The sequence below is a fragment of the Ursus arctos genome, unplaced genomic scaffold (assembly GCF_023065955.2).
Source record: "Ursus arctos isolate Adak ecotype North America unplaced genomic scaffold, UrsArc2.0 scaffold_22, whole genome shotgun sequence".
Lineage (NCBI taxonomy): Eukaryota > Metazoa > Chordata > Mammalia > Carnivora > Ursidae > Ursus > Ursus arctos.
This window is the reverse complement of record NW_026622897.1, coordinates 49,535,409-49,562,442: the sequence shown is the minus strand read 5'-3', so window position 1 is coordinate 49,562,442 and position 27,034 is coordinate 49,535,409. Positions and strand designations below refer to the sequence as shown.

The 27,034-nt window shown below is 49.7% G+C and overlaps 1 protein-coding gene across 1 annotated transcript in view; it reads right to left on the bottom strand.

The window, feature by feature from the left end:
- Nucleotides 1-27,034, bottom strand: part of TENM4 (teneurin transmembrane protein 4) — a 593,869-nt gene that overhangs the window by 474,674 nt on the left and 92,161 nt on the right. The window contains 1 exon segment of the mRNA XM_048217331.2: nt 12,798-12,899. Within this exon segment, the coding sequence (XP_048073288.2) occupies nt 12,798-12,807 (10 nt within the window). The 5' untranslated portion in view covers nt 12,808-12,899.

Below are 27,034 nucleotides of genomic sequence, written 5' to 3'. Positions count from 1 at the left end.
AGCCCTGACGTACTCCAAGTAGAGAAACCGAACCCACTGCAGAGGACAGGCCTTGCAGGGAAACCGAGCTGGTGTTGGGAAGAAGGTCCCTCCGCCCGGTACAATGGGGAGCGGCAGTGCTCCTGAGTTTTTAGGCTCGGGTGCTGCCGGCTGCATGTCACTGACATGGAGGGGGCTTGTCACCAGTCAGCCTGACCTGGACAGGCCCAGGGGGACATCGGAGCAGCAGTGGTGCTGGAAGTGGGATGGGAGGGGAGGAGGGAGACAGTGGGCCCACTGCTGCACCCAAGGGCTCTTCCGTCTCTCCCTTGCGCCCAGCACCAGGGCTCAGAACTGACCCGGTGGCCAGCCTTGCCCACCGGGAGATATAGTAAGGGCAACGGATAGAAGGCCTGTGTTGGGAGCCAGGCCTTCCTCTGGCTCTGTGCTTTAGTCATCTGGGAAAACCTTGTAAGTTCTCTTAGCCTCGGCTTCCGTATCTATAAAACGGGGACGATTCTGACGAAGGAACATAATAGTTGAGCTGCCGTAAGGGTCAAGTGAGATAATGCAGTGAAAATCACATTACGAAATAATGATGCTAGTTATAATTATGGGGGGGGGGGGAGAAAGCGAATCATCCAACACATGTGTGATGGGGGCTGTTATGTGCCAGGCGTTATTCAGGGAATTCTCGTCTATGCAGGCCTTCTGGGGGCACCAGTGAGGATGGCGACAGAGGGAAGCGTGGAGCCGCAGGGTGACGAAGAAGGACCATCCAACCCTCCCTCCCCCACTGTCCCTGCTATCCCCTCCCCCCATGTTACTCCCTTCTACTCACACCCCACCTGGCTGGTCCTGGGTCAATAGCTTCTTCCCTAAAGGGGGGCCCAGAGGCCTGAGACACCAGGAGACCAGGTTGAGGTGCCCAAATTAACTTACGGCCCACAGGAAAACCCCAAACTCTCCCCTTAAAATACAATCACTAACTAGCTTTAACTCCACCTGGATGTCTCAGCTTCCCTCAGGTTAATCGCTCTGTACAGGCTGAATATTAATTGCATCTCTGAAGGAAGCACCAGAAAAATGTCTTTGATAACTCACAGGGATCACCCCATCCCTGTCTCAGATAAATCCGAGAACTTCTGGGACACTGCACATTCACACGGTCCCAGAGAAGGGGATTCTCCTACACGGCTCCTCCAGGCCGACAGCAGGGACCGCTCCTTCACCAAGTCTCATCACGCCTGGGCCCTCTCCTGAACGTGTGCTGGGCTGGATGGGGGCAGGGAACTCACCTCTAGTAGCACTCACTGAGTATCTACTAAGTCCAGGAGACTGACATGTATCATTTCATCTAAACCTCAGAACAACCTTGTGAGGGGAGGTGTTATTATCCCATTTTACAGGTAAGGAAACTGAGGTTCAGGGAAATTAATTAATTGTGTCCAAGGTTATACCGGTTGTTAACTGAGGGAGGCAGCTTTGAATGTAGGCGTATCTGGCTGTCATGCTACCTGCTTTTACAGTTACATGAGTGGCTTTCGGCCTTTCTTTTCATTCCTCCCGCCACCCAAAAGGCTTTATAGATATTTGTTTTTCCAACTCCCTTCCCTTTCCTATAAATGTTAATATTGCAGATCTACGATCTAGCTGTTTATGTACTCTGGTCCATTGGAGGATCACAAACCCTTGTAATAAAGATTTCTTTCACTCCCAACCCTCCACGAACCAATTTCACCCCCCTGTGAATGATAGTGCCCCTGTTGAGAATGTATGAATTATATCTGTGGTTCTCAGAGTGTTGTCCCCAGAGTGGAAGAGGGCAAGGCTTACCCACAGGCAAAGAGCAGGAAAGGAAAATTAGCTGGACCATTTCTTCTCAAGGGGAGCATTCATGTTTTCTTTTGAGGGTCATGGCCTTTCTGTTTCTAGATTTGCTATCTGTTCCTCATCCTTTAGACTCACTTGCCACTTCCTATGGGAAGCCTGCCCAGACATCCTTACCTGAGTTTGGGTTAAGCCCCTTTCCACCTCCAGTTTCTAGCTGCCAAAGCAATGGTCAGACTCTATGGTTACTGTCCATGTAAATCTCCTTGTATACAAGAGGAAGGACTGTGGCTTATCCATCTCTGTATCCCAGAGACTAACACGGCCACAGCATGTGGTAGGTGCTCAGTGAATGTCTGTGGAATGAATGAACTCATGGGCAAATGAATCTAAAATTGCTTGTGCTGCCTCTGCTGCACTGGGTTAACATGTTAGCAAAGACCACATCAGGGATGGCTGGATCAAGCAACAGCATGCAGCCATGCCTTCAGATGTGGTACCCTCTGGGCACCTTTCATGAAACCAGAGCTTTCATTGGGGAACATCTATGTTCCTGATCAAGGTCCCTGTGGGGACTGAGATGAGCACAGGATGAGATCTCAGAGAGAAGGTGATGTTATAAGAGATGGGCTTGGCCTATGGTATGCAAACCTCCCCCCAGCTCTCCAGGCACACTTTGTGGACCTTGGAGAAAAAAATATGATAAACTGTCAACCGGTAAGAATCAGGAAAGCCCCTAACTGATGAAGTCCATGCTCACACAAAGGAAGGACAGGGGTGGCCACTTCACACTTCTATTTCCAGCAGTAGGACTGACAACTCACCCTAACACAGTGTATGGGAAAATGCCAGATTAAACAAACACATTTATTCTTACATGTAGAGATAAGCAGACAAGACACACAAGGAAACCCTCAGAGGTCAAACGAACCAAGAGGTAGCATGAATTCACAGAGCTTCCCAAACACTGAGTGGGTGACCGGCCGGGGACATCTGCCACATCTTAGTGATCTGGGGCCTTTGGTCTTAAAGAGCCAAGGAAGGAAGCAAACGCACAGTCCTTCAGAAGGTGGAAGGGAAACTGAGACTCTTACTAGGGCTAAGACTCAGAAAGGGGACAGTTAACCCTTGGGGAAAGGGTGAATCAGAAAGCACAAAATCCCACCCTGCAGGAGGCAGTAAGGAGACTGGACCCTAGGCCTGGGCAGAGGGGAAGGAAAAATTTTAAAAGGCTGAGAATTTCCAATCACAAAATGGCCCTCAGGTGGGTCTGGAACTTGACTATGTATTACTTTGTGGCCAGAAGAAAACAAAACAAACAAAAAAATTCAAGCTGAATGTTTAAAGTGACCCCAAGTTTGTGGTTCCTGCAGGTACCTTGCAGAAGCACATGCACACCCTCTCTGGAGCAATGAATTTTCAACTCAGGCCTCAAAGGAATCCCACAAAGTTTTAGCAATCATAAATCTACAATTTAAAAAATCACAGAGCACGTGAGGGAAAAGCCACCACGAGCAAGAGAGAGAAGAAAAAATGAACAAATCAACCAGACCTAGGAATGCTACAGGTACTAAAATGATCAGATGCAGAAAATGAGATAAACGTGTACAATATTTAAAGAAATATGTCAAAGCAGTGAAAGTATAAACAAAGAACAGACTATGAAAGAAGATAAAGCAGACTGAAAGATAACAACTGAAACTTCTAGAAATGGGAAGGCTGATTATGGGCTCCTCCAGACTGTTGTTCTAAATCTGGCTTACGCTTACATCGAAAACCGGGGATGTACTGTATGGTGACTAACATAATATAATAAAAAATCATTATAAAAAAAAATCTGGCTTACGGTTTTGGAATAAACTTGGGTGTTTATTGGGAATCAGAAAACTAAAATGCTGTGTGACTTAGGCCAGTCACTGCCTATCTCTGGGCCTCAGCTTCCTCATCTGCAAGTGAAAGGGTGGAACCAGATGACCTCATGAGTCCATCTCTATAAACTAATGTAGGCTACCACAGGTCACAGTCATGGGGCACCTGTTTTTTGTGTTACCCTTGACTATCAGCATTTTACAGGATTTTTATCCTTGCAACTGCCCACTGAGGTATGGGCTCTTATTATACCCAATTCACATATTAGGAAACTGAGGCAGAGAGTAACTGGCCCAGAGTCCAGAGCTGGTAGGCCATGCTTGGTCTCCACCTGTCTGATTCTGGATTCTATGCTCTGGACTCTTAACATCTGGGATCCAGGACTCGGATTCTCTGACCTATGGGAAGTCTCCCACGGCAAGGGGCAGCTCAGTGGCCCACAGAGGCTGTCAACAGTGACTGGAACAGCCATTCCAGCGGGGACATAAGAATACCGTGAAGTTAATTATCAATAAGCAAACATGAACAAGACCCGTGCTTATTTTAGACAAGAGCTATTTATGATAGAGCAGCAAACAGTGACACATGGCTGTGCCTCACCTTCCGGATACCCTTTGGAAAAGTTTTCATTCCGAAAGCACTTCTCTGTACCTTGGGTCCCTCAGGTCTAAAATGGGGTGATAATAGTGCCTAGCATCCCTGGGTTGTCACAAAAGGCTGAAATGAGCTAATACAAGTCCGGAGGGGAGCGAGTGTGCTTCCGATGGTAGCTCTCGCTGCTGTGGTTCCCGTTACTGTTTTCAACCCAGTGGGGAGAAGTCGGGTCCTGCAGCAGATGACCTTGATGCAGTTCCAGGCTCCCCCACTTCCCACCTGCGTGATTGAAAGTCCCTGACCCTCTGTGAGGCTCCACGGCCCCATCTGTGAATCAGAAATAACAATGCTTACCTCACCGGTAGTTGGGAGGGGGAAATGGACCGTGAAATGCCTAGCTCAGTGGCTGACATGTAATAGGTATTCAACAAATGTCTGTTCTCACCCCTGGAGTGTTTTCTGCACACTCGGCTTTTCTACCATGGTTAGAATCCAAAGAGGCAAACGATTCTGTGCTCATAGATGTTGACTTGCTGTTCTTTTCCACCAAGGGAACTTTCACAAAAGTGGTGGGGGGAGAAGAGGTCTAAAGACATCCGCTTCCCCACAGGGAAGTCAAGGCAGTGCAGTGATGGCGGTCCACAGCCTTGGAGAAGGGCCTCCGGGCCACGATCCGCTGCTCTGGCTGAACTGGCCACTGAGATGTGCAGCCGAAGACGCGGCTGTTACCAAGAGGAAGTGAGCCCTACCATGAGGAGGATTTGGTCATTGAAGCCACCGAGGATAATGACACTGACCTTCCCACGTGGAAATAAACCAGGCATTCGGCTTGTCTGTGGCTCTGTGGTCATTCTGCATACCCTGGACCGCAAAGCAGCAGTACCCCCCGAGGATGGGGACAGGTAAACAAGGATATTAAAGGCGTGTCAGAAGGACAGCCACATCTGGAGCAGTGGTGTGTCACTCTGTGAACCCCAAGCTCGGCAGGCCTCAGGGAAGAGCAGAATTCCACACCCGGCTTCCCAAAGAAGCATCGAAGGCTGGGACCAGAAGTGCTTGCCTAGAGGGATTCTGTTTTTGAGCCCACAGGGCACTCTTGGGTTTCGAGCTGTATCTGTGACACCTTTTGGATTTCGTAAGTCACCGGCTCCTCCGATCTCATCCTCCCTAAGCTCAAGTGGCCCAGGGACTCTGACGAAGCTGACACTTGGTGCTGAAAGGTGGTGGTGGCTTGGTGGAGGGCTGGCCATTCCAGGTGCTCCAAGTCAAAGTTGAAGGTGCAGACTCAGGCAGAGAAGAGGAACCAGGGAGGACAGACAGTCTGGGGAGCACAAGCCTGACCCCAGTGCAAGGGTTTCGGTGGCCGCTGAGCCCCACGAACCACCCTGCTGGAACCAGACTCCGCATTTTCTCCACACGGGGAGGACAGTGTGATGTTCCTAAACAGACCCGGCTTCAAACCCCAGCTCCCCCACGACCTAGCCACCCATGTCCCTGAGCAAGATCCTTTTCTGTGTCTCGGTCTGGGCACTGGAAAATGGGCCACTCCTATTTCATTGACCCCAAACAGAAAGGTTTTCATCATGAGGGTGAAAACACGCAGTGTGTCTAGCGTAGAGACTACCCCACAGTAAGAGTTCACGACGGTTCCTTCACCCTTGCTTCCCTGACATAATTGGTCCACTCAGCCTCACCAGCCTGGTTTGCCGCACGGAGCGTTTGTTGACGAGCTAGGGTGTGCCGCATAGGATTATTTCTCCAACCTGATCCAGAGAAGAGCGACATATCTGCTCCCAGCCCTGTGACCTCCCAGGTTCCCATTACCAACCAGGACGGACAGTTCTGGGCAGGGCCTGACCATGCGGTAACGCCTGAGTATCTCCGCTGGGTTAATATCTCCACTGCAGTCATGCCTTCTATGGAAAGTAAGCAATACAAAAGCGGGGATTCCGGACTGTCGGCTGTGTGCCGGGAAGCTGCCACAGTAGACTCGGAAAGGAACAAAAAAGAGGCATAACCGGTGTTCTTGTTCAACTTTCCAAGGGCGAACCGTTGTATTTGGAAAGCAGTGGTAGAAACGCATTTCTAAATAGCAGTAAACACCCGAGGTCAGACACATGATGCCAGGCCCACGTGGTGTGGTGGTAAAAGCAGTCACGAGCTTTAGAAGCAGACTGACTTGTGTCTGAATCCCAGTTCTGCCGCTTAGGGCTCCTTAGGGAGGGGTGGGAGAAGGGTGCCTCAGTTTGTTCATCTGTAAAATGGGGAAGAGGCCCCTAACTGCTCTGACGATTACATAAACATGAGGCACGCCTGGCACAGAGTGCTCGATTAGCTGTTAGTTTCATTCCTCCTTCTTCTTCCTCATTTCCCATTCTCTTCTAGATTGCTGGCATTACTTTATTCACTAGTGAATTAGAATTAGTAGCCGATGACTTTTATCTTCGCTTTGGTGACTGCTGTTCTCTGTACATATAAATTTGTACACCATCAAGCAGATGCCTGTGAAAAACTTTCCAGTGGCTTCTCGCTTCTTAAACAAGAAGAACAAAAGGCCCCAGCTCCTCTGCCTGGGACCCTAAGGCTTCCACCAGTAGGTCTCAACCTCCCAGCTGCTCCCCTGCTGTAATGCTCACCCTGGTGGCCCCATCAGGGTGCTGGGTGTGGAGGAGGGCTTAGCCCAGCCGTGAGGATGTTAGGGATGGTAAGAAAGGCTTTCCAGGGGCAGGTGTGTCCAAAGTTAACCTTAAAGCACAAGGAGGATTTTGCCAATAGACCAAGATGGAGAAGGCGCTCTGGGCCAAGAGAATATCATGTGCAAAAGGCCTGAGGCCGGAGGCCTCCCCAGGGCAGCCAGGCTTCAGTCCAGGTGGATTCTTGTTGCCTCTCCCCTCAGACTGTCCTCACTTCTCTTTCTGTTTTTATTAGGCTGACGGATGACCTCTTCTACACTCTGCTGGACTCTGGCAAGGACCTTACTTCTCGTGCCCAGCTTTCAAAGTGTAGCTTAGGGATCCTTGCAGGTCCCTGAGACCCTTCCGGGAAGTCGGTGAGGTCAAGACTACTTAAAATATTGCCCTTTTCATCCTTGTTCTCTTATCAGTATACAGGGGAGTTTTCCAGATTGAATGCAGAAACAGATATATCTTCCGTTAAGCCAAATATTAAAGAGATTTGCCAAAATGTAAAACAATGCCACTCTATACAATTTTTGCTTGTTTTTTGTGGAAAAGTCATTTTCATAAAAATGTGTTACTTATGTTAACGTAAGGGTTTATTATTATTACTTTAAATAAACTATAAATAATGATTTTAATGTTTTTTTTTCAGTGCTAATTACTAGTTTGACAAATTTTGATAGAGATAATCCACATAAAAACCCTTTGGGGTCTTTAATAATTTGGAAGAGTCAAATAGGGTCTTGAAACCAGAGAGTTTGAGAACTGCTGCTGTAGGTCTTACCGTGAAGAGGGCCAGGGCATAACTGGCCCTGGGAAGCCTTCTCAGATGGCAATTTCTGTCCATTACTGGGAAAAGAGCCCACAGGCAGTCTGCCCCTGGCTGAACCCTTCTGTCTTGCCTGCCTCTCTCTGTCCCTCCCTTTCCTTCCTCTCCCTGTGAAAACCCTAGTGGCAGACCAGGCCTCTCACTAGCAGCCCCTCTTCCCCAAGCTTGGGGAGCTGTGTTCAGGAGACTTCGCTGTTAGGAAGGCAGGGCCCACACAAGTAACTCAATGGCTCTGATTGGCATTTCCCTGATGACTAAAAATGTGGAACATCTTTTGATGTGCTTATTGGCCATTTCTGTTGTTTCCTTTGGAGAAATGCCTATTCAAACTCTTTGCCCATTTTTGAATTAGGCCCTTTGTCTTTTTATCGCTGAGTTTAAGAGTTTTTTATATATTCTGCATACAAATCCCTTGTGAGATCTATGGCTGCAAATATTTTCTCCCATTCCAGGCTCATCTTCACTTCCCATATGGTGTTCTCTGCAGCACAAAAATTTTTAATTTTGATGATGTCCAATTTATGTATTTTTTTCCTCCTTTTTGTGTGTGACTAACCACTGCCTGCCTAATCTGAGGTCACGAGCATTTATGCTTATGCTTTCTTCCAAGGTTTATAGCTTGAGCTATGAAGTAGTGTGAGGAAAGGTCCAACTTCATGCTTTTGCATGTGGATTGCCATCATCCCAGCACCATTTCCTGAAGAGACGACCAGGGTCTCAGAGACTCAGTCGTCTCATCTGGAAAATGGGCTTTTCAAAGACCATCTTGCAGGGCACTGTGAACATTCAATGAGACAGAGAAAAAATGCCCTGTGAGCGTCCCTGGCACACAGCAGACAATGCCTATAACTGAAGGATCACACAGCGGTTGTGAAATGGTCATCACCACTGAAACACTGGTCATCACCACTACCATTTGACCAGAACTCTTCCATCCCTAAAGGTCATCAGCAACCAGCACCTCACCTGTAACCCTTTTCCCAGAACCCCCTCTCTGAGAGGCCCTGGAAATATTTTTCTTCTCCCCTTCCCATTTTTTTTTTAAAGATTTTATTTATTTATTTGAGAGACAGCGAAAGCAAGAGAGATCACAGAGAGAGAGAGAGAGAGAGAGAGAGAGAGAGAGAGGCAAACTCACTGTAGAGCAGAGAGCCCAATATGGGGCTTGATCCCAGGACCCCAGGACCCCACAACTTGAGCCAAAGGCAGATGCTTAACTGACTGAACTACCCAGGTGCCCCCTCGCCTTCCCTTTTTTCTCTCTTACCTTTTACCTTAATTTTGCATTAAATGCTCTTGGTCTTAATTAATTAATGAAGTTAAGATTGTTAACCCACTCAAATCTTTTTTGGCAAGTTGGTGGAAAGGCTGGAATGAACAAATGAGTCAATCAATTAAAAGACTCCTAATTTAAAGTCAGAAAAGTGAAGCCCCTGGAGCTAAAGGGATCATGCAGGCCACCCCACACACAGGTGTCAGAGGTGGGACATGGGACACTAACTCCAGGGCTCCGCACTCCCGCACTGCACTCCCCCTCCCACCCTGGTGAGATCCTTTTAAATCAGTCTCCCTCCTCCTCAGTGTTTGCAATACCTCCCAATTTAGTTTTCTCTCTGCATTTCATTAGTGTCCCATTTGCCTCATCTTCCTGATCTCTGAGGCAGGCGTTAAGCAGGAGGAGACTGAATTGGCAGCAAGGGCTCCCTGCCTCCTGATTGTGGGTGAGGTGACATGCAGGGGAGGAAAGCAGTGGCCCCTGGACTGCAATTCTGCATGGTGCTCTGGTCCACCTTGCTCAAGCCAGCAAACAGTAGCAGGACTCGAGCTGTCCCCCAGGCATGGGGGGGGGGGAGCAGCTTGAGGACAAGATGCTGCACTTGCCCTTGACATCCCAGGGCTCATGGGGATGGCAAGATAATGCCCAGGCTGTGTGTTGCTACGGGCACTGGGCCCTCCTGGGCAGGCAGAGTGAGTGAGAAAGAGAAAGAGGTTAGCTGGGGGAGAAGGGCAGTGGGGCCATTCCAGGAAGGGTTTGGAATAGCATATAGAAAATCACGAGGGTGTAAACAATAGCATGTAAGCAAATATCGATGTGGAACCTGATGTGAAAGTATGTTTCTTCATTCACTCATTCAGTATGTGCTTACCGAGTGCCTGTTCCGGGAGGAAGAACACTGCAGGGAACAGTCCAAAGTAAATCCCTGCCCTCATGGAGCTTCTGTCCCAGTGGGGAAGACAGACCACAGCCAAGCTTACAGAGTAAGAGATGATGCCACAGGTGGAGAGAAGTGTCACATGGACACGAGCAGATGGAACAGGGCACAGGAAGGCCTGGACTGGGAGGGTGGCCCCTCGCACGGGGTGGTGAGGACAGGCCTCCTGCCGCTCCTCGAGCAGCAGACACTTGTGTTCGGCACATTTCAGCCTATGCATGCTCCGCCCACTTGGATGAGATGTGGCGGTCTGTTCCCTGCCGCTGCTCTGCCTGGAGAGCTTTCCCCAAGACCGGAGAAAAGGCATCTATGCCTTATGTCTTGAGGTGGGAGTGTGTTTATGGTTCAAGGCACAGTGAAGAGGCCAACGGCGTGAGTGAGGGGTGCACAGAAGAGATGGGGTCGGACAGGAGATGGGTGGGCTCATTTAGGTCCTAGTGGGTCACCGTGAGGCCTTTGGCTTTTCCTCTGCCAAAGACGGGGGCACACAGCAGGTTTGGAGCAGAGAATTGATCCGATCTGACCGGTGCCAGAGTCCCAGAGAGAAGGGCAGAAGCGGAGCCCCATGAGGAGCCCACTGCAATAATCCAGGCACGAGACCATGGCTTAGACCAGTGTGGGGACAGAGGAGGTGGTCCCACGAGCTGAGGAGGGGAGAGAAGTGATGGACATACATGGTGATGTATATAAGTGACGGACAGTGTACATATAACACAGTGTGCAACAGGAGGGACGAGGGGAGATGAGGCCAGAGAGAGAAAGAACATTCTAGACAGAAGGATGTGCCTGTGCCAGGGCTCAGATTCGACCCCATCCTACCAGACTCAGATCCCACCACCTATATTTCTGCAATGGCTTCCCTCCTCCCTTGAGTTCAACAAGCCGTGCTGTGGGCCCAGCTCTACGGGCGGCACCAGCACGGGATGAGGGACCGACCCAGTGTCTGGCCTCCGCAACGCTCCCTCTCCTGTCGCTGAACACCATGTTCACATATGACACCCAGGAGGATGCTGCGGGAACCAACGGGAGAAAGGCCGGGATGGAGAGTTTAGAGGAGGAAGGGGAGAGCATAGTTCCTGGGTTTCCATGAAGTGGGGGGTGGCAAGGTTCAATGTGTTCTTCTGCCATTCACGTTTACAAGCGAGCACGGTTAGGATCGATGAGCTCACCTTTAGTTTAGTTAGCTTACCTCACTGAGTAGGTCTCAGTGTTCTGATCTCACAAATGGGATGGAAAGGACTACCTCGAGGGGCTCCCTGAGTTCAATGAGAGGCGTAAATCAAGTACTTGGCACAATGCCTCAATAAACGTGACCCCATTTTACCCATCCTTCTATACGAAAAGCTAATAGTGTTAACAGCTCTCCTCAGACGGCCGTGTCTGCATGGATGAGCGCTCCTCCTGGTTTGTACTTACACATTCTTCAGGCTGAGAGCAGAAGCGACCTCTGCTTTCGTTCCCTGGGATATCTGCAGAGCCTAGCTTGGTGCCAGCCTTACTTTTCGGATTCAGTATGCCTTTGTTGAATTGCCAAATAAATGACGGAATCAGAGGTTATGTAAGATCTAGGCTTTAGCACTTTCTAGCTGGAAGATCTCAGACAACACAGTTAATTTCTCTGCACCTCGATTTTCTTGCCTCTTAGACAGAAATAATATCTTCTGTGGCAGAGACAGTTACATCCAATAACCTGGTTTTCCCCACATTTCCCAGAGCCCTAGAAGTCAGGCAGGACCATGCCCACAGGCTGTGGGTGACTTCTGGACCAAAGCGTTTACGGGCCAGCTCTCAGTCTACTGGTTCTCTGCCTCACCAGCAGAGACCAAGGTGGCCAGATGCTCCAGGCGGTATCCCTACAACCCAGCAGTTCTCATCAGCCTGTCCGGCGTCGCTTGGGAGAGCAGAGTCCTCCACCTCCCTCGGCTGGACGCGGAGCAGGAACAAGAAATACGCTTGTGCCATGTCGAGCCATCTAGATTCTAGAGTACATTTATTACTGGAGCACAACTGAGACTAGCGAGACTCACACGTCCACCTTGCAAGAGTGCTTGGAGGATAAGAAAAAGTGCTTGGTTCACAGTAGGTTTTCACTAAAGGCCTCGTGCCCTGGCTCCTGGGTCCTGAGTCCTGGCTCCTGTGCCTCTTCAGCCTTCTTCACCATGACCTAGCCTCCATTAGGATGCTACCTTCTAGCGTGAAACATCCTTCCATTTCTCTGACACAACCCAGGTGCTTTGTACCGTTTATGTCATAGTTCCTCTACACGGCAGTATGAAGACAAGCCTCGAGAGGGCCGTTCTGGCCGGCTGGACCTGGCCTCCAACCCCCAGTCTGGGCCGCCACCCACTCACCTCCTCCTGCCACACTCTCAACTATGCCTCTGATCCACTCCAGCTCAGCTCAACTTGTAACCATCAAACTCTGGACCCTGCCCCTGGTCTTCTGGATTCGGGAATGATCCTGATGGCCGCTGCTGCCCCCGTGGTCCTGGACCTGCACGGTGCTTCCCACTGCCCGCGCCCACGTTACATCCCACCTGGATGCCTAGGCCTTGCCTGTCCTGCCCTCCCCCCGTGCTGGCTGCTGGCTGGGCTTCCAGCACCCACCGCTCCTCCTACTGCATCTGCTCCGCAGAAAGGATACCTCCACTCTGGCCTACCCTCCTGCTACTCCCCATGCCGCTTAGTGGCCAAAGCCTTCAACCAAAAAATATGCATGGTTTCAGATTCCAAGATGGCATTTCTCGTTAAGACCACAGGTTTGCAATTGATGACACAGAAAATCAGAGCAGACAAGGGGACTGACCTGGCTCCATGTCAGCACGTTCTGAAGAGTCAGCTGTGTCCCTGGGCCCTGCAGCCCTCTCTCCAGGGCCATCGGATCCTGGACGACAGGGCAGGATCCTTTCTGTTGAAGCAGAGAACACAGACCCTACTGAATGAGGTGGCAAGATGCCCTGGACCCTTTCCCACAGATTTCTCCCCAGCAGGCTTTGCAAACACATGCCAGTGGGGGGAGGGGCTTGTCCCTGATCCTACAGCAAGGAAGAGAAGCAGCTGGGGGTGGGGGTGGGGGTCCCAAATACCCTGTGAATCCCACCAGAATATACTTCCTTCTGCAGCTTTCCTGGGCAGCTCTGGCATACCTTCCTCGGTTCCCCCATCTTATCCTGGGCTGTGGGAGTAATGGTCTTGTCTGACCAAACCCCTCAAGGGCAGGGACTGCAGATTAGTTCTCTTTATGACCCTAGTGCCCCGCAAGGACTTGGAGCAAAGGTGCTCTGGGGGAGGTGGGTGATAGAGGATGGGGGAGAAAGGGTGGGTGAGAGGCCCTGGCCCCCCTCAACAGTTCTATCATTGATTCACCAGACAAATAAATGCATCATTAAACCTCCTCGGCCCTTAGTGTCCGGCCCTATAAAATGGCGACCTTCCTGGGATATACCACATGGGCGTGTTGGGAGTCACCTGGGCCGAGCTCCTCACACATGAGAGTTCTGGCTCTGGCACACGCGCGTGTCACACTGCAACCTCTAGCAAACCTCATCCTCTCTTTGAGCCTATGTTCCCTCGTATGAAAGAGGGAAACTCTGAACCTGGTGACCGGTGAGGTCCTCTCTGCCCCTAGAATTCTACGATGGTGAATTTGATTCATCTGTGATCTCAGTGCCTAAGGAGATACCTGCACACAATAAAGGTTGATGAAACGAGTAAAAGAAATGCTACCCTACTCAAAAGAAAAGTAAGGGGAAGCTCAAAGGTGTTAAGTCGGGGCACCTGGGTGGCTCAGTTGGTTAAGTGTCTGCCTTCAGGTCAGGTCATGATCTCAGGGTCCTTGGATCAAGCCCCACATCAGGCTCCCTGCTTAGTGGGGAGTCTGCTTCTCCCTCTGCCTCTCCCTCTGCTCATGCTTACTCTCCATCTCTCAAATAAATAAATAAAATCTTAAAAAAAGATAAAAAGCTAGACGTGAAAAAATTTTTAAAAAAGGTTTTAAGTCATCTCCCTCAGGTCATCGCAGGATGGGGAATGAAATTTGAACACAGGCCTTCGCAGACCCAAGATCTGTTTACCGTCTCCTGGACCAACCACCACACCCACTGAAAACATCGCACATGCCTTTTTATACAAAAGATGCACGAGGCTGAAAAAGAAGGCATGAAGGGTGCATTTAGGCATTTGAGGTAAAAATTACGTTTTAGAAATTCCCTGAATACCTATTTGCCAAATATAGGTAGGAGCCTAGGTAAGAAGACAAGATTGTTCATTATAAGGTGAGGAATTAGTGGTCATCTCTATTAAAAACACAGTTTTCTGAAGTGTGACATCTTGCTAGCTTCATCTGAATTTCCTGTTTCTCTATCGTAAATTGTTATTCTGATCAAAGAGGACCTGTATCAGGCAAGAACACGGACCAGGCCCAAGTGCAGACTATCCCCTTCCCCGTCCTCACAGGTCAGGCTCCCGAACACCCCAGAACAGAAGACCTGTCGGGCAGGAACAGAATTGACACAACCTAGAGGCACAGCAAGAAAAGCCTTTAGAAACCACCCTACAGACCCTGTAGTAAGAAACAGGCGGTACTCCACAGAGCACAGGACTACCATTTCAGGCATCCTAAAAGAGCAGTCATGGCTACCATGCCCTTAACTTCTATTCACCACGCCTTGGTCATTGCAAGCATCCCTACCAAAGTTTCGGAGACCCGCGGAGATTGTTTTTCTGTTACAATGGGCATAGTAAGAGGCTCCTTCTCCTGTGTGTGGGCCTCGCCCCGCGGGCCCAGCATCTGGTGGGTTTTAGGACTCAGAGTTCTTGGCTTTGCCGGCAAGGGTCCAGCCGGGGTCTTGGCCAAAGGCAGTGACTCAGACAAAATACTCAGCGTCTCCCTCAAACCCCTCTCTCTTGTCTTAAAATTCCACTCTGCCCCCATAGCTTCAGGCCACAGCTTGTGCGCTGGGCCCTGGCCTGAGTCTTAGGGTCCCTCCCCCTCTTAGGAAAGCCGAGGGACTAGTTAACCTCCCCCTTCCACCTTCCTCTTGGCCAGGGCTTTAGGGAAAACTCAACTCCTTTTCTCCTGTTTATTTTCTCTTCAATTCACATCCCTGAATTCCCTCTTTTTTGAAGTACTTCCAACAAAGGCCACAATGAGTGAAAGGAAAAGGCTCACGGGTGGACTGACCATCTCAGAGGTGCTTACGTAACTAGCATTTGATGGAGGGGAAACCCAGCTCGGAAGGCAGTGGAGCCTTCATTTATTCCTTCCCTTGCTCACTCACTCACTCGTTCATGTACGGAGGGCGAGGTGTCATACAGGACCCACTGATGACTTGGAAGCAGATCCTGCCCTCCGGAAGCTCACAGCCCTGCCAGGAACGATAAGGCCTGGCCATTTTGTAAGAGATACAGATGAAGGCCAGCGAGGGGGACAGAGGAAGGAAGAGACCAGGGTGGCTGACAGCTCAGGGAGCGCTCACTGGACAACAGACCTTTTCAGCTCAGTCTGGCACCAGAGACAGTGTCAGGCGGGCAGCCTGGGGTCAAGGCACGTACTCTGTACCAGGGAGTAAAGCACTGGAGGGGAAAGCATGCCAGGCGTGTAGCCCAGCTTCCCCGGATGTGGGCTCTGTGGAGGGAAGTGGAGGACGATGCACCTGACAGGTGACGTGGGCTCCAACAAGCAGGGCCCTGAACACCGAGCCAGAGAGGACGGCTGTTACTCAGTGAGTAATTAGGAGCCACTAAGGGCAGTTGAGCAGAGATGAGACAGGACTGGAGATCTGCTGTAAGAAGAGGAATTTGGCAAGGCTGGCACAGCATGAGCTAGAGGGAGAGGAAGTTCCTCACTGCATGCCAAGCATTGGGCCGAGTGTTAGGGGCCGGCTGGTATTTGATCTCACGGAACCTTCTAAACAACCGTGGTAGGCAAGCATTATCCTTCCAGACTTGCAGGCAAGAAAAGGAGACTTCAGGGAATTTAAGCTGCTTGCCTCTAATCCCCCAGCTAGGAAGTGGTGGAGACGAAATTTAAACCCTGTTCTTTTTCTTTCCAGTTGAGCCATAAAGCGTGCTGAGACCCAGCACAGGACACCCGAACTCTGATCCTCTCAGTACACCTTCTGCTTCCAGAGCACCTTCCTGCCTACCCTACGGTGGGCGGAATGTGATCGTTTCCTGGACTGCCTTTAAGAGGCCCAGGTGGAATGAAGCACAGAGCACCTTTGCTTCTGTTCGTTTTCCCCAAAGTGACCACAAATCAATGAGCTAAGACAATGCCTTGAGCAGAGTCCCAATCATCACAGACGGCTGTCTCTTGCAGAGAATTTCAAAGGTAGCAGGAGACCATCCTCTCCGTTTAGAGGGGAGTGCTGCTTTTGTCCTTCCCTTCTTCGCTAAGTCATGGGAGCAGGGGCAGCGGACCCGGGAGCCCGGGTGGAGCATCTTTGGAATAGCCAGGAATCTGCTCGGGCCATGTACAATGTCCGTGAGGCCCAAGCGTTTCTACACTCTGGGCTGGCTCCACTGCTCGGGAGGATTGCCCAGAGGACTCAGTACCCCTGAACTGGGTTGTCATAGCCACAGCCTGGAGATGACCAGGGATCGCTCCCATCAGGACGCCTGCTATTAGGGGCACCTGGGTGGCTCAGTCGGTGAAACGTCTGCCTTCACCTCAGGTCATGATCCCGTGGTTCTGGGATCGAGCCTGCGTCAGGCTCCCCGCTTGGCGGAGGGTCTGCTTCTCCCTCTGACCCTCCCCCTACTCGTGTGTTCTCGATCTCGTGCTCTGTCTCTCAAATAAATAAGTAAATAAAGTCCTTTTTAAACAAAAGATGCCTGCTCTTAAAACTTGGGTTTTTTTTCTAGGAGGGAAAAAAGACTTCCTAACTACAGGTCATGGTAGGCTGTATACACCCGACAATCAAGAGTGCATACGTTCTTAGAGGAAGCCTCGTGCAACGGGAAGAGCAGGGGCTTTAGAAGCAAATCGAGGGGTCCGGATCTCACCGCACCCAATTACCGGCTCTGCAGCCTGGGGCAAACCACTGAGCTCCTTACATTTCCTCATTATTAAACAGGGATGATTATAAGGGATTAGGCTAAATGGCAGACCCTTGGCACAGACATAAGCACATAAAATAATTTCTTCTCCTCTTTTCATGTTCAGCATTCTGGGCACTGCTCTCCCCGTGAGGTGGCTCTCGTCCTCACAAAGTCCCAGCTGAAGAAATGGATTTTTGGAGGAAAAAAAGCTGAAACTATAGCAAGTGGTCTGTATCTTTGACCTAGTTTTTATTACCAACGTCTTTTAATTATTGGTCCGCATGTCTTTCCCTTTCACCAGCCTGGGACCTCCTTGAAGTCAGTGACTATTGTACCTTCACTTCCCAGAGCACGGTTATCCCTTTCTCCCTTAGTCACCTTGTTCTAAGATCCAAACAAACCACAGAGGCTTCAGCTCCTGTGGGATTTTATTTTCCCAGCCTGGTTTGAAGAGTGGCTTTGAAGCAACACCTTCAAGAGCACATCCGATCGTCTCAAAACCGTCTCATTATCATGCAATCATTGGTACAGACGACTTCACCTTGTTACCCTGCTAAGAACTTTGGTTTCTAATCTAAGCCAATTATATGTGCCAACATTTTCAATAACATCTTAATAATACCAAGCCTCCCAGGTCTCCGGTCAGAATTGGACCAGGTTGAGGGATCTGGGATCTATCTAACAGGATACAGGAGGGCGCTCAGCAGCGGGAAAAGAAATGAAGCATCCAACTGGATTCAAACACTGGCTTGTGCAGTTGGGACAGCCTGGCAGAGTGTGTGGGGCTGGGATAAAAGCTCGGTAGCAGTTAATTTCCTTCTTTCCCCCAATTCCAGAGAAAAGCAAAGCCAGGAACCTTGTTGAAATAAAGAGGGAGAGAAGAGGACATTCACCACATTCCAGAGTCCATTTAGAATATGGATTTTTTTTTTTTAAGGCTTTCTCCCTAAGGACTAAAGGAAGCAGGCGATTTCATTTTAATTTTGGCAGCTGCAGCTGCTGCTTGCGGACTCAAAGACCACTTTTCAGATTAAAAAGAAAAACACACACACAGAGACACACACCCCAAACAGGGTGAACTGCATACACAGAAGAGCACCTCTTTCAGAGAGTGAGTCAAGAGGGTGGAAAGATCTGGACGGTCGTGCTCAGAGCCAGGTGGAGCTCCCTGGGTGGGCATGCTCCTTTCACTTTCCCTCCGACCCCACATTCTTTCCACCTGCCACGTGCAGGACCAGTCCGCGAGCCACACAGGGCAACGCAATGTTTCGTGTCGAGCAGCTGCATGTTTTAATGCGCACAGGGGGAAATAAAGGCAGCAAATGGTTTTATGTAATCTTCTCATGAATTTTTAACTGGTCATCCTCATTCATGAAGGCCCGAAGACTTTTGTTATAGGTCCTCCGTGGGGCCAGTGAGCCAGCCCCAGACTCGTGGTGAGGACACGTTAGTGTCACAGGGAAGCTGGAGGAGCTCATTTGCCACTTCGTGGTCTACAAGTTTTATCCAGATTCCCACTCAGGGTTCTGTCTTGCGGTGCTTCCTCTGGGGTTTCTCAATGCTAGCCTTGGCAAGCGAGGACTCATGAGTCCTTCGCAGGTGAGCTGCCCAGACCTGCAGCACATGGAGATTTGTCTTTGAAAGGATTGAAGACCCGAGTGACTGTAGGGATGTTTGTCAGAGAGAAGGCGGAGTGGAGCAGGGGTGTGTCTCAGGGCACACCTGCCTGGGAGTAAGACGGAAGATACTGGCCTCCCACCAGAGAAAGATCCTGTGCTTACGGGACGCGCAAAAATGCCTCCTATAAGACAGAGTTCATGTGTGGCATAAAGCAAGAGCTTGTGGGGAGCAAACCATTCTCCAACGGCTGCAAGTGCTAAAAAGCAACCTGATGGAATCTGTGGTATCAGTCAGGTGTTTTCTCAATTTTCTCAAACTTGCTTTTACTTAACTATCGTGCACCCTTCAAGCCCCTCATCAAAAATTTGGGGATCTCAGGGACCCTGGGTGGCTCTGTTGGTGAAGCGTCTGCCTTCTGCTCAGGTCATGATCTTAGAGTCCTGGGATCGAGCCCTGAGTTGGGCTCCCTCATCGGGGAGTCTGCTTCTCCCCCTCCCTCTGCCTGCTGCTCCCCCCCACCAACTCGTGCACTCTCTTTCACTCTCTCCAATAAATAAATAAAAGCTTTTAAAAAGATTCTGGGATTTGAACAAGCAGGATAAACCCACACACTTGTTCTCAACCACTGGAGTGCTCCCAGCTCTCCGGGCCTTTGGTTGGCTTTGTGGTCAGCCTGCAAAGCCTCCCCTCCTTCTACGTCCGCTGGCTCCTCGTCTTCCTTCAGGACCCAGGGCAGATGGCAGCATTTTCCCGAAGCCACCCTTGCTGCATCGCTCATCACTAACTGTACTCCCACACCAGAGAGGCGCCGGCTCCCGGCGATTGCACCAGCAACTCCCGGGGGGGACCTGAGCTCTGTGCAGGTCGAGTGCACCCCCGTTCCTTCCCTCAAATGACCACGCTTCCAGTGCCATTCCTAAAGTGCAAGTCTGACCCGCCGCTCCTGGCTTCAAAGTCTGGTTGGTGCCCCACTGTCTTTGGGACAAAATCCAAACCCTGCCTTAGAGCAGGCAGTCCTCTTCACCGTCCAGCCTGGCCGCTCTCACCTCAGACCCTCTGCACTCCAGCCAGACCGAGGTGCTTTGAACACCTCACCGTCTTCCCAGTTGCCCTTCCTTTGGCCTGAGAGGCCACTGGAGTGCTTGCCCACACGTCCACTGGGTAGCACCCCATCTTAGACTGGGAGAGCATCTCCCGGCTTCTGGGAACCACTGTTCCCACTGCTCCCATCACGTGGGTCTTGCGGGTCAACAGTGCTGTCTGGCAACCACTCTGGCTCGCTGGCTTGCAGGCACAGGTGGGATCACACAGCCCCAGAGGGTCTATTGGCTTAGATCCCCGGGGGATGAAAAGAAACCCCACGCCCCCACCACTTCTACTGTCCCCAGTGGATGTAGGGTATGAGCGAGAATGGGTCCTTTGTTATATACCACTACCATTTGGGGGTGATTTGTCCCCAGCATTAATTAGCTGATCTGTAGATACATGGGTCTTATGAGAATTGTCATATTCTTAAAGGACCCTGACTCCCTGGTCATCATTGACTGGCTCAGGACCGGCAACTTAATGAAGCTGGGTCAATTACAGTTCTGGGGGCCCCAGTTGCCCTTGAGGGGAGCAGAACCTGATCAGAGACGGACCACTTAGAATTCTTCCCCAGGTATTGAAAAAGAACCTAGTCTCTAATAGTGAAGATTGTAAGACAGAAAAACTTGAGAGCTATTCGTGGCCAAGTAGGTGTTATGGGTTGCGCTGTGTCCTCCAAAAAAGGATTCGTTGGAGTCTTAACCCCTAGTACCTCAGAATGGGACCTTATTTGGAGATAAGGTCTTTACAGAGGTAATCGAGTTAAAATGAGGTCATTGGGGTGGGCCTGAACCCAATACAACTGGTGTCCTTATTAAAAGGGGGGAAATTTGGACAGACAGATGCAGAGAGAACACCACACAGCAAGGAATTACCAGAAGCCAGGACTAGGGCCTGGAACGGACCCCTCCCTTCAGAGGGAAACACGCAGGGGGCACGGCCCTGCCCACACCTTTCATCTGGACTTTGAGCTTCCAGAACTGTGAGACAATACATTTCTGTTGTCTAAGCCTTTCAGTTTGTGCTATTTGGTTAGGGCAGCCCTAGCTGACTCAAACAGAGCGGAAAGCTGGTCGTCAGTGAGAGAGAGGGAAGCTCACAAGAGAAGGAGACCAGAGCAGCCAAAAAGAGACAGAAAAACTTCAGCAGAACAGAATGAAAACCCCGATCCCAATTCTACCGCATCTCTTTGCATTTTCTCTGGATGGAAAGTTCAAGTTCTTGGACTCCATGAGGCAGTAGTCAAAATCCCTCTGTTTCTAATTAGTTCATTCTGAGGTTTCTATCACTTTGAACCAAGAGTACTAACACCATTATTACTATTTAGCAATTATTACTATTAGGGTGAAGGAAAGTCACGTTGAGTGGCTCCACCTGATGCTAAATTTACCAGATAGGGGACTGATGGACAAGGAAGCCCTCTGCGTCCCAGTGCTGTCCAAACACGTCCTGGGAGGAGACAGGGTCCCTCCTGAGGTGCAGCAACCTTCATACATTCACACAGTTTAAGCCTCTTGGCTTTTCTTTAATCCAGTAACAGCTAGAGTAAAATCGGAAAAGGATTTTCTTCTGCACAGTCCTGCCTTTCTTCCCAATCCAAGCACAACTGCATGCCTGGCCTCCTGAAATGCTCCAAAACAAAACAAGTCCAGCCCAAATCCCTCATCTCGTTTCATGTTATTTTCTTGGCTGCACAAACTTAGGGGCCTTTGTTTCTTCTGCTCTGCCCTTGGACTCTTCCTGTCCACATTCCCATCTGTCTGAGCTCCCACGCCAACAACAAGGACTCCAAACTCTTGGAACAAAGACAGAGACAATTTGAGGGACGGCAGGCTGCAAACAACTGATCATCTCAGACAACAGCTGGAGGTTCCCTAAAGCAACTCACCAGCCTTCTAGAATAACTACTGAACACAGGCCCTTGGGGATGAATATGGAGGGTTAGTGGGGTATGGGTTACGGGTTTGGTCTTGTAGAGTAGATGATGATCATTCGAGGTGTATATTAGAAGAATGAACAGAACCATTCCACGTTGAAGACCCTACAAAACTAGAGAATCAGTGCTCTCCTCTGAAAGGCTAGGGACAGCAATTATCCACATGAGCACAATCTGATGACTGCTGATGTTAGAGTTTACTGCCCCTTCCCAAAGTAAAGGAGGATCCTGATTTTCCCTTATTTGTTCAATCCAGGAGCTCCTACAAGAATATGCTGCCTAATCAGGCTACCAGCTGTCTTGATCAGAGAAATGAGAAAAGAGCAGCAGTTTTCTGGAATGGGTAGGGGAAACTCAGCCTTGAACAGAGGGTGGTGGGGTGAGAGGGCTGAATGGCTGGTAGGCCAGTCATCTGTGTTTGCTCCTAGGCCCATTCCCCATACTTCCCACTCTGCTCTATCTCCCAGGAAATTGCAATACAGGCTCCCTTGCTTACCAGCTTCTGGGCAGGTGGGTTTGGCAAATGGAAGATGGGGGCAGAAGACTGGAGGTGAGGAAAAGAGACGAGCTAGGGCCAATCTCTCTCTCTCTTTTGCTTGTCTTAGCATCCCCTAGCAGCAGCCACATAAACTCGGTTGCTTCAGGTCCTGACCCTATAGAATGACTCCAGCTCCTGGGGTTCTAGAAAGATAATCTTCTCTCATTGTCCCTCTGGTCTAGGGGTGATAGTAGTTTCCCGTTGTTGTTGATCGCTGGGTTGTCTCAACATGTACTGTTGAGCAGTCTTGGCTGTTTCATTAACTGTGTGACCAATTCCTGTATTAAATTCCCCCTGTTGACAGACCTAGAGTAGTTTCTGTTTTCCTGCCGAAACTCCGACTGACGGCGGTGCTGAGAAAGAACCTGCGGGTGGGAGTCCCACTCTGCAGCCCGTGGTGCAATGGATGCACAAAGACGTACCGTGCTTGGGGCTGGGCTAGGGAGCCACTGCAGCACTGACCGGCGCAATCAAACCCTGGAGGTCAGAAGTGATGGCGGGGGGGGGGGGGTTGCTGTGAGGTTGGTGAAGCAGCCCTAGAAGAAGGAGTGTAGGAATACACAGTCAGGTAAATGCCCCCCCTGCCCATCCCCCGCCAGGACTAGCCAGCTCCAATGTGACTTAGGCTGTCCTGAGTCTCTGCAGGGATGCCAGGAGTCTAATGAAACCGAGACAGGCCAAGAAAGACATCTGTCAGCAAATTTAGCGAGATGTTCGAGTCTCAGCATGATATGGCTTGTCTGGGCGTTGTCTGTGGGGATACCTACGACTACAAAGGGCTAGCATCCATCCTACCGAACTCTGAGGGGTGGGGAGCCAGCCTTTATTGAGAAAGGATGGAGATGGGAATAAAACAGAATACTTTAGTGACTGCTGAGAGACAGAGCATCCTTGGTTACTAAGGAAGAATTTGGATGAGAAAAAGTATCTATAAACAGACAGACACCGTCTGGGACCAAGAAAGACACACTGGAAACAAGAGCCCACCAGAGAGAGGGACAGTGGCTTGCAAGCTCTCCATGGACCCAGCCCCATGCATGGTGGGCAAGCTTCCCAGCAGAGGTCAGCTTCCCACAGTCAGAGCAGGGGATTCTGGCATCCATGGTGCATTTACTTTCTGCTTCCCTGCAGGTCCTTGTCACAGGTGGCCTTTTATTGACTGACCCCAGTGTCCCAGACCAATGGCCCCCACAGGACCTGAAAGGACCACCAGGTGTGGAACAGCGGGGCTGTTGATGAACTGCCACATGCTTTGCTCCCTGGAAATCTCCTTCAGCCTCAGAGAGGAAGCCAGCACCAGGCATTAGCATAGACACATCTCAACCTCAGCAGCCCCACCCACCTTCTCCCACATCACGTGCCCACCCGCACAGCCACGCACGCTTCTCTCCACCCTGGTGAAGTTGAAAACACTTGTGGGGGGACAAACTGAGTTGGAAAAAAAAGAATCTTATCCAAAGATGGGAAAACCAATGAAATGTGGGGGTTGCAAGTGTTTCCTACTTCGACTTTTTTTTTCAATTTTTGTTATAACAGGTCTCATGTTTTTTTTTTTTTTTGTAATAAAATATTTTTAGAAATGTTTAGATTTTCAGAAAAATTGCAAGGAGAGTTCCCACATACCCTGAACCCAGTTTCCCCATTATTAACATCTTGTAATCTTATATTAGTACAGTTCTTTCGTTACAATCAACAAACCACTGTTATTATATTGCTATTAACTAAAGTCTATAGTTTATTCAGAGTTCATTAGTTTTCACCTAATATTTTCTGCTTCAGGATCCCACGCAGGCCACCACATTACATTTAGTTATCACATGTCCCTAGGCTTTTCTCGGTGGTGGTAGTTTCTAGGATTATCCTTGGTTTTCGATGACCTTGACAATTTTGGGGGTACACTAATATTTTGTAGGATGCCCCATTATTGGAATTTTTTTGATGTTTTTCTCATGACAGGACTGGACCAGTGAGAGCTACTCTTCTGTTTTTCACCCTTTCTTTATAAACAAATGCCATGCCTCTGGCCTGGGGTGGGGGGGTGGGGGGGGTGGGTAGCCACTGGCCACTAGCTCGGGAAGGCAGATGTGGTACATGAGCTCTGCACTGACCACAGCATTCACATGGTAACCGGCATCCTCGCCCCTGGGGACACACGAGGCCCTCACTGTGTGGCCACAACTGACCTCTCCAGCATCAAGTCCTGAAATTTCCTTCCCTTTCCTCTTGCTGCACCTGACTTGCCTGCAATCTCCCAAACATGCCCGCAGCCTCTCATTTTCATGCCGATGCATTTGCTGGTCCCTCTACCATCCCTCCCCTTGGCTAGTGGAAACCTTTCTTCTCTGTACTACATTGTATGTTTCTGTCCATTCCTGACTGCCTGACTCAAAACCGTGATCCCCTCTCGCACTCCCAACCCCTTTCCCAATGTCTCTCCACGGCGGTCTTCCGCATCTGACATGCTACTTGTACATTAACTTGCTTCTTGTGTATCTCCTCTGCCCGAGTGTAAGCTTCATGGTATTTGTCTGCTTCTGGCTCCATTAGGACCGTGCCTGGCACATAGAGGATGCTCAATTATTATTTGCTGAATGAAAGAATGACAAATGCTGGAGTACTTCATACACTTTGGTAGTTGTTTGGGTACATCTCTGTTTCTTCCAGTGGACTATGAACTTCCAGGGGAAGGATCTGATCCTATGTAACACGGGGAAGTCTTGGTGTGAAACTAAATAAAGGAAACCTCATTTAAAATGGAGCTGGGAGACAGAAGGGAGGAGCTCTCACTCCCTAACACTCATCCTCAGACCCCAACAGAGATAAAGGGACCTTGCATTCCCAACAGGAGAAGCCCAGTTTACTTCTTAGCAGGAGGAAGGAAGATTTTCTTCTCAACCAGCAATAGGCTTGGCCAGTAAGAAAATAGCACAACTGAGTCACTAAGAAACCTCTGAGCTCTTGCTTTCCTCCAATGCACTTTCATTCCATGCGGCCCCTCCCAACCTCTCCTTTCTCTATGAAGCAGTGTTCCTTTCCTTAGATCTCCAGAAATGCCTATGGTTTGCCATAGCTTGCCTGTCCCGAATTGCAATTCCTCTGCTCTTCCTGCAACAAACCCATTTTGCTGTTAAGATGACTGCTGTTTTACTGTGAAGGTATCCAGTGTGGAGCCTGGCACGTAAGGCACACCTTATAGGCCATTTCAGGACATGCTGACCGTCCTTAGCCACTGCTCCTTCTCTCAGGACATCACCACACTCTCTGGAGCAGCATCTCACTGTGGTCGGAAGGGACAGACAGAGTCTAGTGCAAGGTCAGAAGTTCAGAATCTAAGAGTTCCTGAGCAGGGGTGAGGCCTGTCTCTTTTTAGAGCTGAATTTCTGACCTCAAACACTGCTCCTGCTCCATTACTGGAAGGTCAAGGCCATCGCCAGGAACTAACTTGGCAAGGCAGAGACGACAGCAGCTCTGACATCTAAGGACAGGGCTGCCTCTCCCAGTAACCAGTGTGGGGACACGGACAACCTCCCTGAGCCTCCCTTCTCTCAGCAGCTCCTGGAAATCATATTATCACCTACTAGAGGCTTGTTGTGAGGACCAGCTAAAAAATGGATGGAAAACCACTTCACAATCTATAAAGCCCCGTCTGCAGCACTTTGGCAGTCATCACCAACAAAGAACCCAGGCCTCCTGTTTTCTGAGCCTCATAACACGGTAGGAACCATCCGGTCACCATAACATGGACAGGCAGCAGGTGGGGGGATAGGTGCTCCCAGGAAAAATTTAAAAACAAGTCCCTGGGCCTTTTGACTAAGATCAAAGTCAAATGTTTTCAGTAAAGCACACGCAGAAACCAATCATATGTTTACAGTACAAAAGACTTGTCCTTTGGCTGCCTAGCAAGGGCCCTCAGGCTTAGAACTGCACTTGTACCTGCTTTTACCTTGAGTCTGCCTTTGATGCTTGCTTCAGCCCCCCCAACTGAGTGGGGTGGAGAAGGGGTATATGTTGCCTGGGGAAACCTACTTCCAAACCGTGGCTGGGGCTTAGCATGCTGATTATGAATGGAACATGAATGGAAATTAACATGAATGGAAATTAATTTTACTTAACAATTCTGCACAACCAAAAGGAAATAAAGGAAAAAGGACAACAAGCTAGAAAAAATAGTTGTAGCATGGAAAATAGAAGAGGGTTAATAACCATTCAGCAACGATGTGCTGCAAATTGATGTGGGAAAAAATTTAGGAGACCAATAAATAAATTGGGAACAGACATGGGTGTGTTATGCAAGAAGTAGAGTAAGCGAATCCACACATGGGAAAATGTTCAGTTTCTCTAGTAATCAAAGAAATACAAATTAGAGCAAAAACAAAATACCATTATACCTAAATTAGCAGCCTTTTCCCCACAGCACTCTGGAGCTAGTCATTTAAAGGAACTTACTTAGCACCGCTATCTACCAGCTACAATGCCAGCAGGCCAGCTGAACAAAACGGATGTGACCCCCAGCCGATCCAGGGCATCCACTTTCAAGCTATGTGACTTTGAGCAAGTTATTCAACATCTCTGAGCTTCCAATCTTCTCATCAGTAAAACAGGGCAAAAGATACCTCTTCCCAGGGCAGTTACAAAGCTTCTTCGCATATGCTAACACTTCTGATTCACCCAGCTCTGAAGCTTGAGCGAGGCCCAGGCATAAGCTCTGAGCTTTAAAGACTCTGGACTCTAGGAAACAAACTGAGGGTTTCAGAGGGGAGAAGGGTGGGGGGATGGGTTGGCCCAGTGATGGGTATTAAGGAGGGCACGTATTGCAAGGAGC